Below are 14,253 nucleotides of genomic sequence, written 5' to 3' on the forward strand. Positions count from 1 at the left end.
TAGCTGTTTTCCCCCATTTCCAGTCTGTATGCTAAGCACAGCTAACCGGCTGCTGGCTGTAGCTTTATATTTAACGGACGGACATGAAAGTGGTATCTTCTCGCCGGTCTCTCAGCAAGTCAAACTATTCTTTTACATCTGAGTGATATCACCGTCACATTTGCTCAGAAGATTAATGTGCCAATTAACATGACAACAATTTATTTTTAAAAATGTGTTCACACTTAAACATAATTTGTGTTCTCGCATGAGTGTCCAGAATATCCTGTTCTGCAGTCTGCCTCTGAACACAGTGATCCAATAAATACCAATCCATATGATTGCAGGTTTAGATACTTACAGCCAGGAACAGCATGCAGTACATGGAAAAAGAGGAGTGGCCGGAGTAGAAGGATAGCCTGCAATGGAAATACAAGAGAAACAACTTAGAAGACGTGACATCTTGTTGTATTAATATGTCATTACATCTATTCGTCACCGCACCTTTATTTGGGATTCATGGTGGCGTCGATGTTCACTGACAGGTAAGTGTGTTTGTTGACTCCTGAGAGTGATGTTGAGGGATGTGCCTTGGTTACTTCCTGTTTATAATAACAGTGCTGTGTTTTTTTGTACTGTTGTCTGGATCACGTTTACAGCAACAGCCATGGATACACACACACACACACTGTGTAATATCACTGTACACCTGCTTATTTGGTGAGCTATTCAACTCTGGCACTTTGATGAAGGGTAGGGGGCTTCACGGTGTAGAGTAACATGAGGTGTGTTTCAGAGTCTGAACAGCTGTGTGGACCAACGACCCGCTGCTAAGTTATCTGGATAACTTTTTAATCACCAGAATTGACTCTCAAATATGGATTGGTGAAAAAATAACTGTTCTGTAGACAAATAACTAACATCTATATCATTAGTTTTGAGTGTTTTTTAGTCTGGCTCCGGAAATAACAATGTTGGCCTGTCAGTTGGTCAATCGAATCCACCACACCTATTGGATGGATTGCCATGACATTTAGTACAAATGTTCATCGTCCCAAGAGGATGAAATGTAATAATTTTAGTGATGCTTTAACTTTCCATCAAGCGGCTTCAACAGGTCGAAGTTTTTCACTCACCTGGTCAGACGTCGCAATATATACTAGATGGACTGATCAGGTCAAAAATGTAATTTGTCCAATACTTTGGTTTATGACCAAATACCTGCAGAACTAATGATATTCCCATCAGCCTCAGCTGTACTTTGTGTTTAGTGCTAATTACCAAAAGTTAGCTTGCTAACAAAACTAAGATGGTGAACTTGATAAGCATTCTACCTGCTTAAAGCATTTACCAGCATTTAGCTTAAAGCCTACATGTTTGTCAGTGGACACTCCTGGCTGATCAAACACACCTTGGTAACAAAACCCAACTGACAACTGAAATAATAATGCCGACCTGTGTGGCATCACATTAAAACTGCAGGCTGGTCAGACTGTGAGGCCTCCACTCATTATACATTAATAGCATCAACTGGGATGAAAAATGTATTTGTGTCTTATGGATTCCCAATATTTTTCATTACACACTCAACCTATGAGTACCATCTTAAAAGGCAAACAAACACACATACAGCTCTGACAGTAGGCCTCTTCTCTCATAGCGAGGTTAAACTAAGCCATGAAGGAATCATATTACAGTAAACTGATCCTGCGCAGGCCACCACGACCAACGCTCTCCTCTCCTGCTGCACTTATTAGCTCTGTTAGTGACTTGCAGGCCGTCGCAAACACATACATAGGAGCTGGAAATATAATGGGTCCTGACATTAATCTTAAAAGCTCCCGATATCTGCCTGATCCCTCTCTTGGCCTGCTGATATATGTTTGTCTCATTATGCTACATTAAAAAAGACTGCAGAGTAGTAATGTGGCTCCAGGAAATGTCAACCATCATGCACCACACCCTGGTAAATGTACAGTAGATAACCCGGAGTGCAAACGGGTGGGTGGGCACATTTCTACTCAGCTACCTAACCCTCAGGGAAACTAAAAACAAACACTCTCACCTACAAGCAGAATAACCTACTTCACCTTTAAGTAAAGTAGAACAGAGTAGAAAGTTCCTCGTTGCCCATAATAAACCTTCTTAACACGGATACAATCGGCACAGCTGATGTCACTATTTAGGCCTCTGCTTCTATAATTACCGCTGGTCTCGCTGGTGGTGCCTACACCAGAATGAGAAGTGGATATCCTCTCCTCCCTCGATACTTCCTTCTGCTCCGAGCTGATAAGGAATACAGATCTAAATCATAACAAGCTATTATTCAATCCTTGTATCTCTGGTCTCGTGTCTCGCAAATGGTTCTGTCATCTGTACGCAGATATTGATAAGAAACTAAATGTTGCACAACTTTACAGGGGCATACCATGCTAGTTGTATCACCATTATAAATTACATAATCATTCGTAGGTTGTTCAGTGACACATTTGACCTTTGCTCTTTGTACTTACACCACGAGCATGTTACACAACAATGGAGAGCACAGACGTTTGGGGCTTTTTCTGTCAGAATCCGTTAATCTGCTGAGCAACAACTCAAGAACATGGAGTGCTACAGGTTTAAATGAGTAGCTAATTTCAGCGGCAAAACATCTGAAATCATGAACCAATTCATCGATGTTTATTACATCAGCGATTGTCTATAAAATGTCAGAAAAATGCTGTTAAAATTTCCCACAGCCAAAAGTGACCTATTTATATTTATATATATACAGTCCAAAAGCCAAAAATATTTATATATGACAAAGAAAAGCTTCAAATCTGGAACCAGCCAGTGAATTATCAAAATAGTTAATAGATTAAATGGTTAATAGTTGCAACTCTACATTGTTCTTTCTGAATGCTATAAAAGAAACAAGTTTGGAGGTATGGCAACACCTACCTGCCCTCATTGACCTTGGTCGGGTCTCCAGTGCAGGTGAAGTCCTCAATATAAGCCCCTGCCGAACAGTTGATAAGCCTCCAATCAGGTTTGCACACATCCAGGAAGTGCGGCCTGAGCCGGCCAATAGAGTACTTGGCTATATCGGTCAGAGACTGGCTCATCGCAGCGCCAAAAAGGAAGGTACCGACGGCTTTGTAAACACAGGCAACGTAGCTGCCGAAAGAGGACTTGGATTTGATGCGCTTCAGATAAACTAAAAGGCACTCGCCAAAGATCATCTGGAAGGGGGAGGGGGGGAAAGGATACAGAGTTAGAGGTTTGTACAGAAATACAAGAAAATTAAAGATGCAACTGAATGAAATCTACAACATCAGAGCCAGCAATATTCCCTAACCATCACCGACTGGGTCTAAAATAAAATCTTCACACAAAGCTCGCGTTTGTATAAGAGCATTTAAAGGAATAGTTTGACTTTTTGGGACGTACTCACATTCTTGCGGAGAGTCAGACGAGAAGATTGATACCTCTCTCATGTCTGTACACTAAATAGCAACTACCACCAGCAGCCAGTTAGCTCAGCTTAGCATTAAGACTGAAAACTGGGGGAAACAGCTAGCAAAACCAGTCTACCAAGCACCACTACAACTTCTATATGGATTAAACACACAAGATGTAACGTGTTAATTAGTGAGCTTTAGAGGAGCTGGTAGGTGGATTTCTTACCGTTACACAGAGCCAGGCTAGTTGTTTCCCCCTGTTTCCAGTCTGTATGCTAAGCTAAGCTAACCACCTCCTGGCTGTAGCTTAATTTTTAATGGACAGATATGGGATTGGTATTGACCTGCTAATCTAATGCTCTGCAAGAAAGCGAAAAAGATTATTTCCCAAAATGTCAAACTATCCCTTTAAGTCCACTCTCCATTACATTATAGAGGAATGCTCATCTGACAGATTTGGTTTCAACCGACTGAACCTCTCTGAGATGAAAGTGTCATGGCCGCAGGATGATGTCCACTTAAAATAATAAACATTTTGTTTGATCTAAAGGTTGAAATCAAATGCTTCTCATTGGATCTCGTAGTAAAACATTTTTGTGTATCTGGGCGTGTACGCATGTGTTCATACTGCATGTGAGTCGTCAGAGGAATGACTCATGAATTCCTCTTGTTGCAAATGTTGTGGTTCAGGTGCACGAGAATGTGTTAACAGATAACAGGCCCACAGGGGTTACACTCATCTCACAAGAAGGCTGCTGGCGGGCCCTTATTGCTACCGCTCTGCTACCTGCCTCTTTAAAAGCCTTCAATAGGAAAACTAACAGCTACTGTTGATGTTTTGTTTGTGTTTATTTAACTTGCTGCAGCTAAAGATTATTATTCTAAGATAGATAAGATAAAACCTGCAGTGTTTGTAAAACGTCTTCAGTAAAAGGATATTTTCACTGTTTATATACTTGATCGACTGAGTCTCTTGAAGTGCGATCACATTTTTTCAATTCCATTCAGCATCAACCGACCGAGGTTACCGCTTCGCTGCTTGTGAAGAGTTTCACATCTGTTCTTTCTGCAGCAGCTGCAGGCTCATAAATTTCAAAATAAAAGTCCTGAAGTGAAACTTTCTGCCTCATCTTCAAATGTTAGTGTTTTGAAAAGTACAAAGTTTGAGACAACATATTCTACCACATGCGGTTAGTATATTAACTTACAGCTAATGGTAGTGGTGGCTTATGCAAGCAATTAAAAACACACGTAGATTATTACAGAATTAAGTATTTAGCAGCAAACATGGATTCAGAGAAAAGAGAGAAGTGTAAAGGCGGATCAAGGTAAGCAGTACATAAGGAATATAAGTATAAGTGATAACCGTTAGCAGAAAACAAAACAGGTGCACTTACAGTGAGTATTGTGACGGGAATCATGACACCTCCTAACAACTGATAGGAAATGGTGTCTTCTTTATGAGGGTACTTGATTGTATCATCATTACAGAAAAAGCCTCGGCGGAAAGGACTGTGCTGCACATTGAGTATTACAAATGGGAGTCCAGCTAGCAGAGAAGCAATGAGAGAAAAAAAAAATACAGGTTACAGGTCATGTCACTGGGCCTCAGACCCCTACCCATGATGCAACACTGTGTGCCCGTGCAAAGCAGCAGGCAGCAGCTGTGTGAGAGGGTCACACCAAACGTTGCATCCTCTGAAGGCAGCGAGCGCCGTCCTTGCCAACTTTCAGGAACATTAGGGTGCAAATATTAATGGTTAAAGTGTTGGCACGGCAACAAGACAGTTAATTGCTGTTAATGAGTGGATGTTCATAGAGAACTCAAGAGCATCAAAAATTACATTTTCTGAGCAGGTTGTTGAGAAGTCTCTTTGAAGGTGTGATGATTGCTGCAGGAGTGTTTCTACACTGGCTTCAGTTCCTTTAGTTTAACTCTCACTCTCACTCAAGAAGACCACAGACACCCTTTACATGACCGAAACATGAAACACGTTAGACACTTTCTCATTCACTTCCTCTCTGACATACGGACACTTGTCGTTTCTTCTTTTAAGGAGACCAACGCACTTAACCTCTCCCTACGACGAAGTGAGTTGTTAAAAACAAACAACAACAAAAAAGTGTCACAGATTGGTGTCACGATTACTCATGATACATAAAAGACCACAGACAGACACCACAAAGCAACAACGGAAAGCAGACACACACACACCAGCAGCAGCACGTTCTTTCCTGTCGATCTCGAGAAACAATCGCTGTGTTCCAGAAGAGCATTCCTGCTATTTTGAGGAACAGAGGGTCACAGCCAGCATGTCTGTTGCACTAATTAACAACAGCAATAGAAAGTCCACCAAATAGATTAACATTAAAAACAAAATGATTCAATTAAAAGCAAAAAGCAGAAAGATAAGCCTGACGTTACTTCATATTATCCATATTCTATGATATATGTTGAAGCAGAAATAGTACACTGCCAATTCATTAAAGCCTAAATTTATTTGTATTTTGGGTCTTTTGTATGAGATTGAGTTTGGTCCAAATGTTGAACGTTGGGCGTTGAACTGTTCATTGACAATAATAAATATGTTAGGAAACTAAACATTGACTTGACCTGAGAGCTTTTTTTTTTTACAGCAGCCGAGATGTTGGTGAAAGAATACACTCCAGGACAGTTTTTTTGTGTGTTGATGGAACAGGATTTAACATTGACTCTGGCTGATGTTATTTTGTATTAATTGTTTTTAAGTGGACATCCTCCTTTGCCTTTACTGTAAGAGCTCTACACCTCCAATAATGTCACAAGGAAACAATATCAGAACTAAATAAAATATACTGTGTTCAATAACAGGACGCTGTGCTATTGTAATAGCTACTGAACAATATAAATTATAATCTGTATTATCAAACGGAAAGCTAGCCACTCTGAATATGCCCTAAACTAGGCTCTGAAGTTTGGTCTTGCCGGCTCTATCAGTCCCAGCAGACCTTTCTCACAGCAGATATTTTGACTTGTCATGGCAGGAAAAGCACAAATGCTTTCCATGAAGGTGTGCCAGTGAACCAGCGTGCATCATACCAGAGCCGAGGCCCCGTCACTAGTTAGTCATTAGTTACACCTGCGGTTGACAAGTAAAGATATTTGCCATGAGACCAGCCATGCATCTCGTGTCGAACCTGCCTCGACTGACTCCTACTTACGCAGCTAATGGGCAGGGCGAAGCCCACAGTGTAGAGCACTGTGGAGGTGATTGTGCTGTTGTGGAAAGGGTACTTGATGCTGTCGTCGTTACAGAAAAAGCCCCTCTGATAGGGGCGGATCTTACCCAGGTTAAAGGCTGCCAGAGGCAGACCTCCTGTGGACGGAGAGATCAGGAGGAAGAGGTCAAACGGGAAAAACAAAGCAATGGAAGAGAAAGTGAGGATGCCAACACAAAGTGTTGAGGTCGTCAAATCTGTCATCTCTCAGATAGAAGTGAGTGTCTGATGTTAGAGGATGATGGTGCTCTTTAACGCCATAACAAACTGTAGAAGAGCCAAATCAAATCTGTAAATCTTTGTGGCAGAAACGAGAGACCCCAACCTTTCTGGCAGTCCAGCTAAAAGACTGGCTTTTTTCTATATTTTCATATTGTCATCAAATTAAAAGACCAAAACCAACAATGCATTCATCTGTTTCTCTGTATGTTACAACACTCAGCCCCAAGCACATTTGTTCCTACTGAAGACTTAAATCTTTAAAAACATTTCTTTAAAAGGCTAAATAATATCCTTAAACTGCTGGTTCCTGTCGTTTCTAGCAAACGTTACTCAAACAGGATTAAATAGTGCTTTTATTTGGCACTGTAGTGAGTATTTACAGTACGATGAACATGACGTGTATGTGGGATCAACTCATCTTTGTTTATTATAATGGAGGAACATGTCATTCAGTGCAACAGCATGGCTCATTCATGTGTTTTTAATAGTTTTTGGACAACAATCGAGCTCCATGGCACATAAGAATAAGCTACATCAGGCTACATATAGACAATACGTGTTGTTAGGCTCAATTCATTGTAAGTTTTGGTCTTTTTTTCACAATAAGAAAAATAGAAAGTATTACCAGTCATATCCTTTGACTGTGAGCCTTAAAAAATGTGCATTACTGAGCTCAACAATGTGCATTTCGCAGTAAAAAAACCTGGACAGCAGTGACTTCATTACACCAAAAAATGATGTTATCTTTGGGCCATTTTTCAGCAGGGAGGATATGAGAAGCTTTTTTTGTTGGAGTACTGACTCACATTGGTGTGAAATAAGCTGTGGACATAGCTAAGCACTCCCCTCAGATAAAATACCATAAAGATAACAAATTATCCTAATAGGTTTTGACAGTTCAAAGTCTGAATGTAAAGCCGTTGTCATTTCTCTGGTTGTTTGGCCCGTTTAGCCCATTGTATAGTGGGGAGAAGACACAGTTGATCGTCCATTTGAGCAGAAAATGAGGGTCTATTATTGAGCAGTAATGCACATTAACAAGCCACAAAAGGCAGAATACGCACAGACACAAGACATCACATGAAGATACACCATCAACCACTAACTACTTTTTAATTATTTCTGGTGTTTCTGTTCTGTCGGTCATTTCTGCAGCTGTTGACACTGTCAGCTGTACCATCCTAAGCTGACTGGCTACAACAGCTGGAAATGCCAGAAAGTCCGGACAGGCAACGGCAGGACGCCCAAAAGCCACTATCCAGTGTTACACTTCTCTTCTCTTTAACTCAGCAACTAAGGGACTTCCCAAGACAAACACACAGGCAGAAAAATTAAAATGTGGATATTTTAACATGAATACACGTTTGTTCTTTTCCATTTAAGACTCAAGCCTGAGCAGCCTGCTCAGTAATTGTGTTAAAAACCAAACTGAATCAGCTGTGTAGGCAAACCAGGACAACCATCCTCTCTCTCTGCACATTATGCACCTCAGAGAAAATAAATAATATCCAAGTTCTTGCATTTATCAAGCCGTGTTCTTACGAGCTAAACCTTACTACGTGTATGTGCATGTTTAGTAAGATGCAGCGATGCATGACTGTTGGAAACAGCCTCTGGAAACAGACTATCACAGATGCTTGCGTATAATTTAATCGTTAGCTGAATAATCAAGTCTGGTTCTGCATCCAGATAGCACACTGAGTTCGTACAGTCATACTGCCGCACTTACAGAATTGTGCAATATAAAATGGGTCTGTAGTTTTGGACATTTAGCAATAATTTAGTCCCCCTCCAGTCACGAAACAAACAATCTTTGCATAGATTCATTCATAGATTCTGGATTTTTCAATGAGGAAGAAGGACTAAAGAGTTTAAAAGAAATAGGTAGTTGAACTTATACCATATCAGACACAATTTACACTTCAAGCAGAGTATTTCTTTTAACCCTGAAAGCAACAAATGTGTAATTTTAAGATATTCTATAGAAGATGCAAGGGAAGATATAACTTCATGAGTCATGGAATGCATCAATCATTCATAATCAGATTTAAAAAGCAGTAAAGCCCCAGAGACATCGTCAGTGCCTACACTGCAAAACTGAAACCCGAGAGGCCCACGAGCAGTTATACAATGATTCATATATTCAAATGTAAAGACTTTCAGACTCATGCTCAGAAAAAATAAGAAATGACAACTCTGAAGTGTCACCACACTTTCAGATAGCGTTTAATATGTGATAACGACGGTAAAATGAACTGTCATACTGTAGTTCACACATGTTTTAATCTGAATGTAATTTCAGGCCTGATGTGAGTATAAGTGACCTCCCATGGACTGATTTTAGACCTCCTGAGGGAAAGACATGTGGTCACATGAACCAGGAAACTTAAGTGAGTCAGTGCTGGAACGTGGGTTTACAACATATCCTGTAAGGTGGTAACGCTATTGTATAACATAGTTTCTCAGCAACACCTTGAATTAATGTTAGAAACTTGGTTTACATGAGTAGAAATCAGGCATATATGACTTATAATATGACAGTGACTATAACTTCTAATTTTGGAAACATTATATAATAATAGGGTTTCAATATAATTAATACAATATCAATGATAGGAATTATGAGGGTTATGGTGTATCTAATGCATTATTACATATTGTTGCACTCAAGAAAATAGCATCCTTTTTAACCCTTAGATGCCTGTGAGCACCTGAAACAACTGAAAGGACGTTGGCGTGGCACCAATTTGCATACAATGGTAACAAAGAACATGTCATCTTAATTGTATTGAGGAGTAAAACTATAGCAACCTACTTAGAAATATACTATATAGATTTAAAGATTTTGTTTGATTAGTGGTACCGTTAGAGGTTGAAATAAAACTGTGTTAACTGCAGCAAATTATCAGTAAATCACACTACAACTACAATATTCACCACTCCCGACACGTGATGGCAGGCAGTTAAATATCCAAACAGAGGGATTATATCAGGTCACAAATCGGCTTACATCAATAATAGCAGCAACAAACAGACAGTCCACAGCAGTCAGTAAAAAGGCATTTAAATACATACCTAGAACAAGACAGACTATGTCAAGCAGGACAAAGGGGATCCCTCTCGCCTCGAACATGTTTGCTCGTGTCTGTCTCTGTCTCGAGTCCCTGGCTTGTGGTGCGTCCTCTCCTGTAATAAACACCAGGGGGATGGATGCTCCTCCTTGGGACGTCGTCGCTGCTGCTGCTGCTGCAATGGTTTCCGATCGAGTGTGAGATCAGAAAGTCGCAACAGCAAACTGTATAAAAACACAATGAAACGTAGACGCCCTCGTAAGGAACACGCAGACCGCCCGGGCCGCAGGAAAGCACATATCAAGAGGAGAAATGAGAATGCGTGTCGATGCTGCTGCTGCTGTTGTTGTTGTTGTTGTTTGGGGGCGGTGGACTGCAGCAGAGCCGGTAACTCCACAGGTCTCTCATGGTGGTTTTAAAGCTGTTAAATAAGACAAACACTCGCTCTCACTGGGGGGGCGACCATTTGGACGAACACCTGTTCAGGTCCGGTGTGTGTAACCGGTGGCGCACAAGCCGTTTGACGGACCCGGAATCTCCGAGGGCGACCGCAGCGGTGGGCCTGGTGCTGCCTTCATGTGCTAGCGGAAATATCGGAAATAAGATGCTTAACCTCATTTGTGCGCGCAGTACATCACTCAGTAACTGATTTGTGCCTTCACAAAAACTTAAAAGAAAAGTCAAAACGTTGGAAGATAAATGCCACTCTCATGTCAGTCCATTATATATAAGAAACTAATATGAAGCTACAGCCAGCAACCGGTTAGCTAACCAATCTTCGCACAAAGAGTGGAAACAGCTAGCGTGGCTCTGTTCATTGGTAACAAAATCCCACTACCCACACCTCTAAAGCTCATTCATTTACACGTTATAACTTTTGTTTGTGTAAACCGTACAAAAACTGAAGTCTAAAAACATTGCGGTGTTACGGAGGGATATGTGCTGGACTATTTCCTGGCCAGGCGCAGTGACTTCCTGGAGTCTCCCCTGGTTGCCCGGTAACCTCATGGCCAAACCTAGACTCCAGGAAGTTACTGAGCACAACTCTCCACAACACTGATGTGTAATTTCTACACTTACATCTTGTTTGTTTAATGTACAAAAAAATGATGTATCAATCAGAGATTTTGTTAATATGGGAAAGCTGGAGGTTTCCCCCTGTTTCCAGTCTTTTTGTTAAGCTAAGCTAAGCTAACTGGCTACTATCTTTTCTCATCGCAAGAGAGCAAAGTCTTCTGTCTGCCTGGAAAAGTGACATATATATAAAAGTGAAATATTTCCACAGATTTTCTGCCTGCTAACAAAGCATGGTCTGTGAGTTTAAATTTTTAAATATTTTATTATGATATTAATCATATAGCTACATATATGCACCTTAGGTGGGGAGCATGGATGACACTGTTTTGTCTGAATGAGTCTGAAGCATTTCTGTGGTTAATTAATGTAAACCTCCTCCCATGTGTGTATTCCTTTACAACTACATCACATTATTGTAGTAAAACAAAACAGCAGCTGCCAAAACTGTGTGTCTTGTTTGTTTGAAAGGATTTGTAAGATGTCAGTTTTTAATCCAGAGCTACATTCCTGCTCAGATATGTCATGGTGACTCATTAACAGCCAAGGAAACTCCACAGTCCTGTAGAGTTCATATCTGATTTGATCAACTCTGGCATTACCTGCACAGTAAAATGTTATTACCCAGGGAATTACAGAAAGCCAGTCGTTAACTAACTGAAATTTAAATATACTGAGAAAACATCAAACTATACATTTCCCCAATTTCTTAGATGATGTGATAATGCTTATATACACTGATCTGTCTGTCATTTATAGCCTTAATCAATGAATATTAATCTCAGTATGGATAGGCTAGGTATATTATCTAATTATCTGTTAAAGTTACTATGGCATGTTCACTTCAGGAGCACAGAGGAAGTCAGGTCAGCAGTAATCATAACTGACATTGGTATTAGCTCACTAACCCCATCTAGTGCTTTGGAGGTTAAGCTACACTAATACAATACTAAAACAATTCTGTACTAAAATATTTTTAAAATAAAATACGAGAGAAGGTTTAATTAGGCAAAGCAATTGAAAATACCTGTGTGAATGGACCAAAGACATTCAACTGGATGGATTATTATCATTCAGGTGAAGACTTTGTGATTAAAAGTGTCATAATGACATCAAATAGCCATTGGAGAAAAAAAAAGTGAGATAAAACAGAAAAACTGCAATTTTGAAATAAAAACTGTTGAAATAAAATAAATAAATGAATACATAAATGAATACATTTCACAATTTTATGGTTATGTTACATATTTTGTCCATTATTTAGTTCGTAATTAATCAATACTGAACACTTTGGGTCTCCAACTTGCCCCTGAGCATAAAATAAAGCTAAATGAAAAAAATATAAGTCAATTATATTTTTGTATTATTACATGTATCATAATGGGCGACCCAAGAAATGGAAGTCGAATATTCCACCTTACTTCTGGATAAGACTTGATAATTACAGCAGATGACATAAGCGAACACATCATAATGAAATATACACAATGCACAAATATGTTTTATTCAACTAATTTACATGAAGTGAAAAACTTGACATGATTACAAGGAATGTTTCAATGGCAAACAATAAAAACATGATTCAAAAAGTGCCTCTTTTCACATCTTTGGTCGTCCACCGAAAGTACAGCTTGTTTTGATTTCCTCTAAGGACTGAAGAAGTGCTGGAGCAAGATTTATGGGAGACTACATTAAAAACAAATATGAAGTAACCATCGAGGAAGTTATATCTCTAAACCTCCAGTTTCTGTGACTGCTCAGGAATACATGTAATGTCACATTTTGTCTTTATTATTGCACTCTGCGTGTATATTTATGACGAGGCACACACAGAGTCACATTTGATTGACAGAAACAAAAATATTAGGATCAATAGTCTCATTCTGACTTAAGTTAAGCCATCGTCATGTCAGGACAATGAACAGTATTACTGTCAGTCAGTCATTTTTTTTCTCCTTTATCTATCCAATATGTGTCCACAAATGAATAGAAAAAACACAAATTAGTCTACATTATGTTTTATCTTTTATATTAAACGTTTTAAAAATAAACTTATCTTCAGTTCCATTTTGGCCATAAACACATATGTCTCGTACTCAGAAGGCTTTTGAGGAAAACCTTAATTTAACTGACAAATACCTACAGATACTATAATTCACAGCATGTTTTTCTTTGACTCAGCATCATTCTCACTTCGTTACAGAGGTGAATGGCCCACACATAATACTAGTCCATCAGAAATCATATTCCATATAAATGGTGGCATTTACAAAATAATAACAAACATAAATAAAGGAAGAAGATTACTGATCAATAATTTATATTTAAAAAAAATGTGTTTTACAAGGCCATTCCAGGCTTGAAACAAGTCCTTCATTGTTTATTCACAAACATGTTGTTCACTTTCAGTCCACTAGGTGGCCCTGTCTCCCTACACATATAAACCTGTAGGTTGGTTCACTTTTCACTGGCCATCCTGAGGAGACAGTGCTCAGGTTTTACTCACAGAAGGCACACGGTTCAGAGAGACTCCACTTATTTTAGGTTCTATGTTGTCTTTCTGAAAGACCTTAATGCAGTTACTGATGAAGTTAAAAATGGACATTAAATTACAGGTGGAGGATTTAAACAGGAGATCTGTTGATTTGTGTCTAACAAAAAAAAAGTCCCCTCCTGTTGTGGAGATCGATTCCTCAAGAAGTTCAATCAGTTTAGTTGAAATGAATCTTAATATTAAGTTGTCCTTTACAGAGCAACAAAGTGCTCTGAGTCCTTGAAAAGTAAAAAGTCTTCACATTTTTCATTAAAGGAATAATTTGCTGAGAGTTAGATGAGAAGATTGGCACCAATCTTATCTCTGTACGCTAAATATGAAGCTACAGCAAGGACACGGTTAGCTTAGCTTAGCGTAAAGACTGGATGCAGGTGAAAACAGCTCACCTGGCAAAAAAATCTGCCTACCAGCATCTCTAAAGCTCACTAAGCTAGCCTGGCTCTGTCCAAAGGAAATAAAATCTTTTTCTCACTATTTCTTGACTATTTCGGCCAAGAAATAGTCAAGAAATAGTCCAGCACATAACCACCCGTAAAAAGAAACCTTTTGTGTGGATAAGAGATATAACGTATAATAATTGGTGAGCTCTATAGGTGTTGATAAACAGGTTTTTTAACCTTCTGTCAGAGCCAGACCAGCTCTCCCCCCCCCC

At 39.5% G+C, this 14,253-nt stretch overlaps 1 protein-coding gene across 3 annotated transcripts in view; it reads right to left on the bottom strand.

The window, feature by feature from the left end:
• The window catches only part of plpp1a (phospholipid phosphatase 1a), a 13,845-nt gene extending 3,699 nt beyond the window's left edge, over positions 1-10,146 (bottom strand). The window contains exons 1-4 of one of the 3 annotated variants that reach the window (XM_070924930.1): positions 9,978-10,146; positions 4,820-4,971; positions 2,923-3,203; positions 341-398 (exon numbers count right to left, since the gene is read on the bottom strand). In XM_070924930.1, coding sequence (XP_070781031.1) covers positions 341-398; positions 2,923-3,203; positions 4,820-4,971; positions 9,978-10,035 — 549 coding nt within the window. In that variant the 5' untranslated portion in view covers positions 10,036-10,146. Of the gene's footprint in view, positions 1-340; positions 399-2,922; positions 3,204-4,807; positions 4,972-6,623; positions 6,779-9,977 lie in introns of all 3 variants that reach the window. The other 2 variants (XM_070924931.1, XM_070924929.1) reach the window with 2 other exon arrangements.
• Between the last annotated feature and the right edge of the window lie 4,107 nt (positions 10,147-14,253).

The sequence above is a fragment of the Enoplosus armatus genome, chromosome 18 (genome assembly GCF_043641665.1).
Source record: "Enoplosus armatus isolate fEnoArm2 chromosome 18, fEnoArm2.hap1, whole genome shotgun sequence".
Taxonomy (NCBI): Eukaryota; Metazoa; Chordata; class Actinopteri; order Centrarchiformes; family Enoplosidae; genus Enoplosus; species Enoplosus armatus.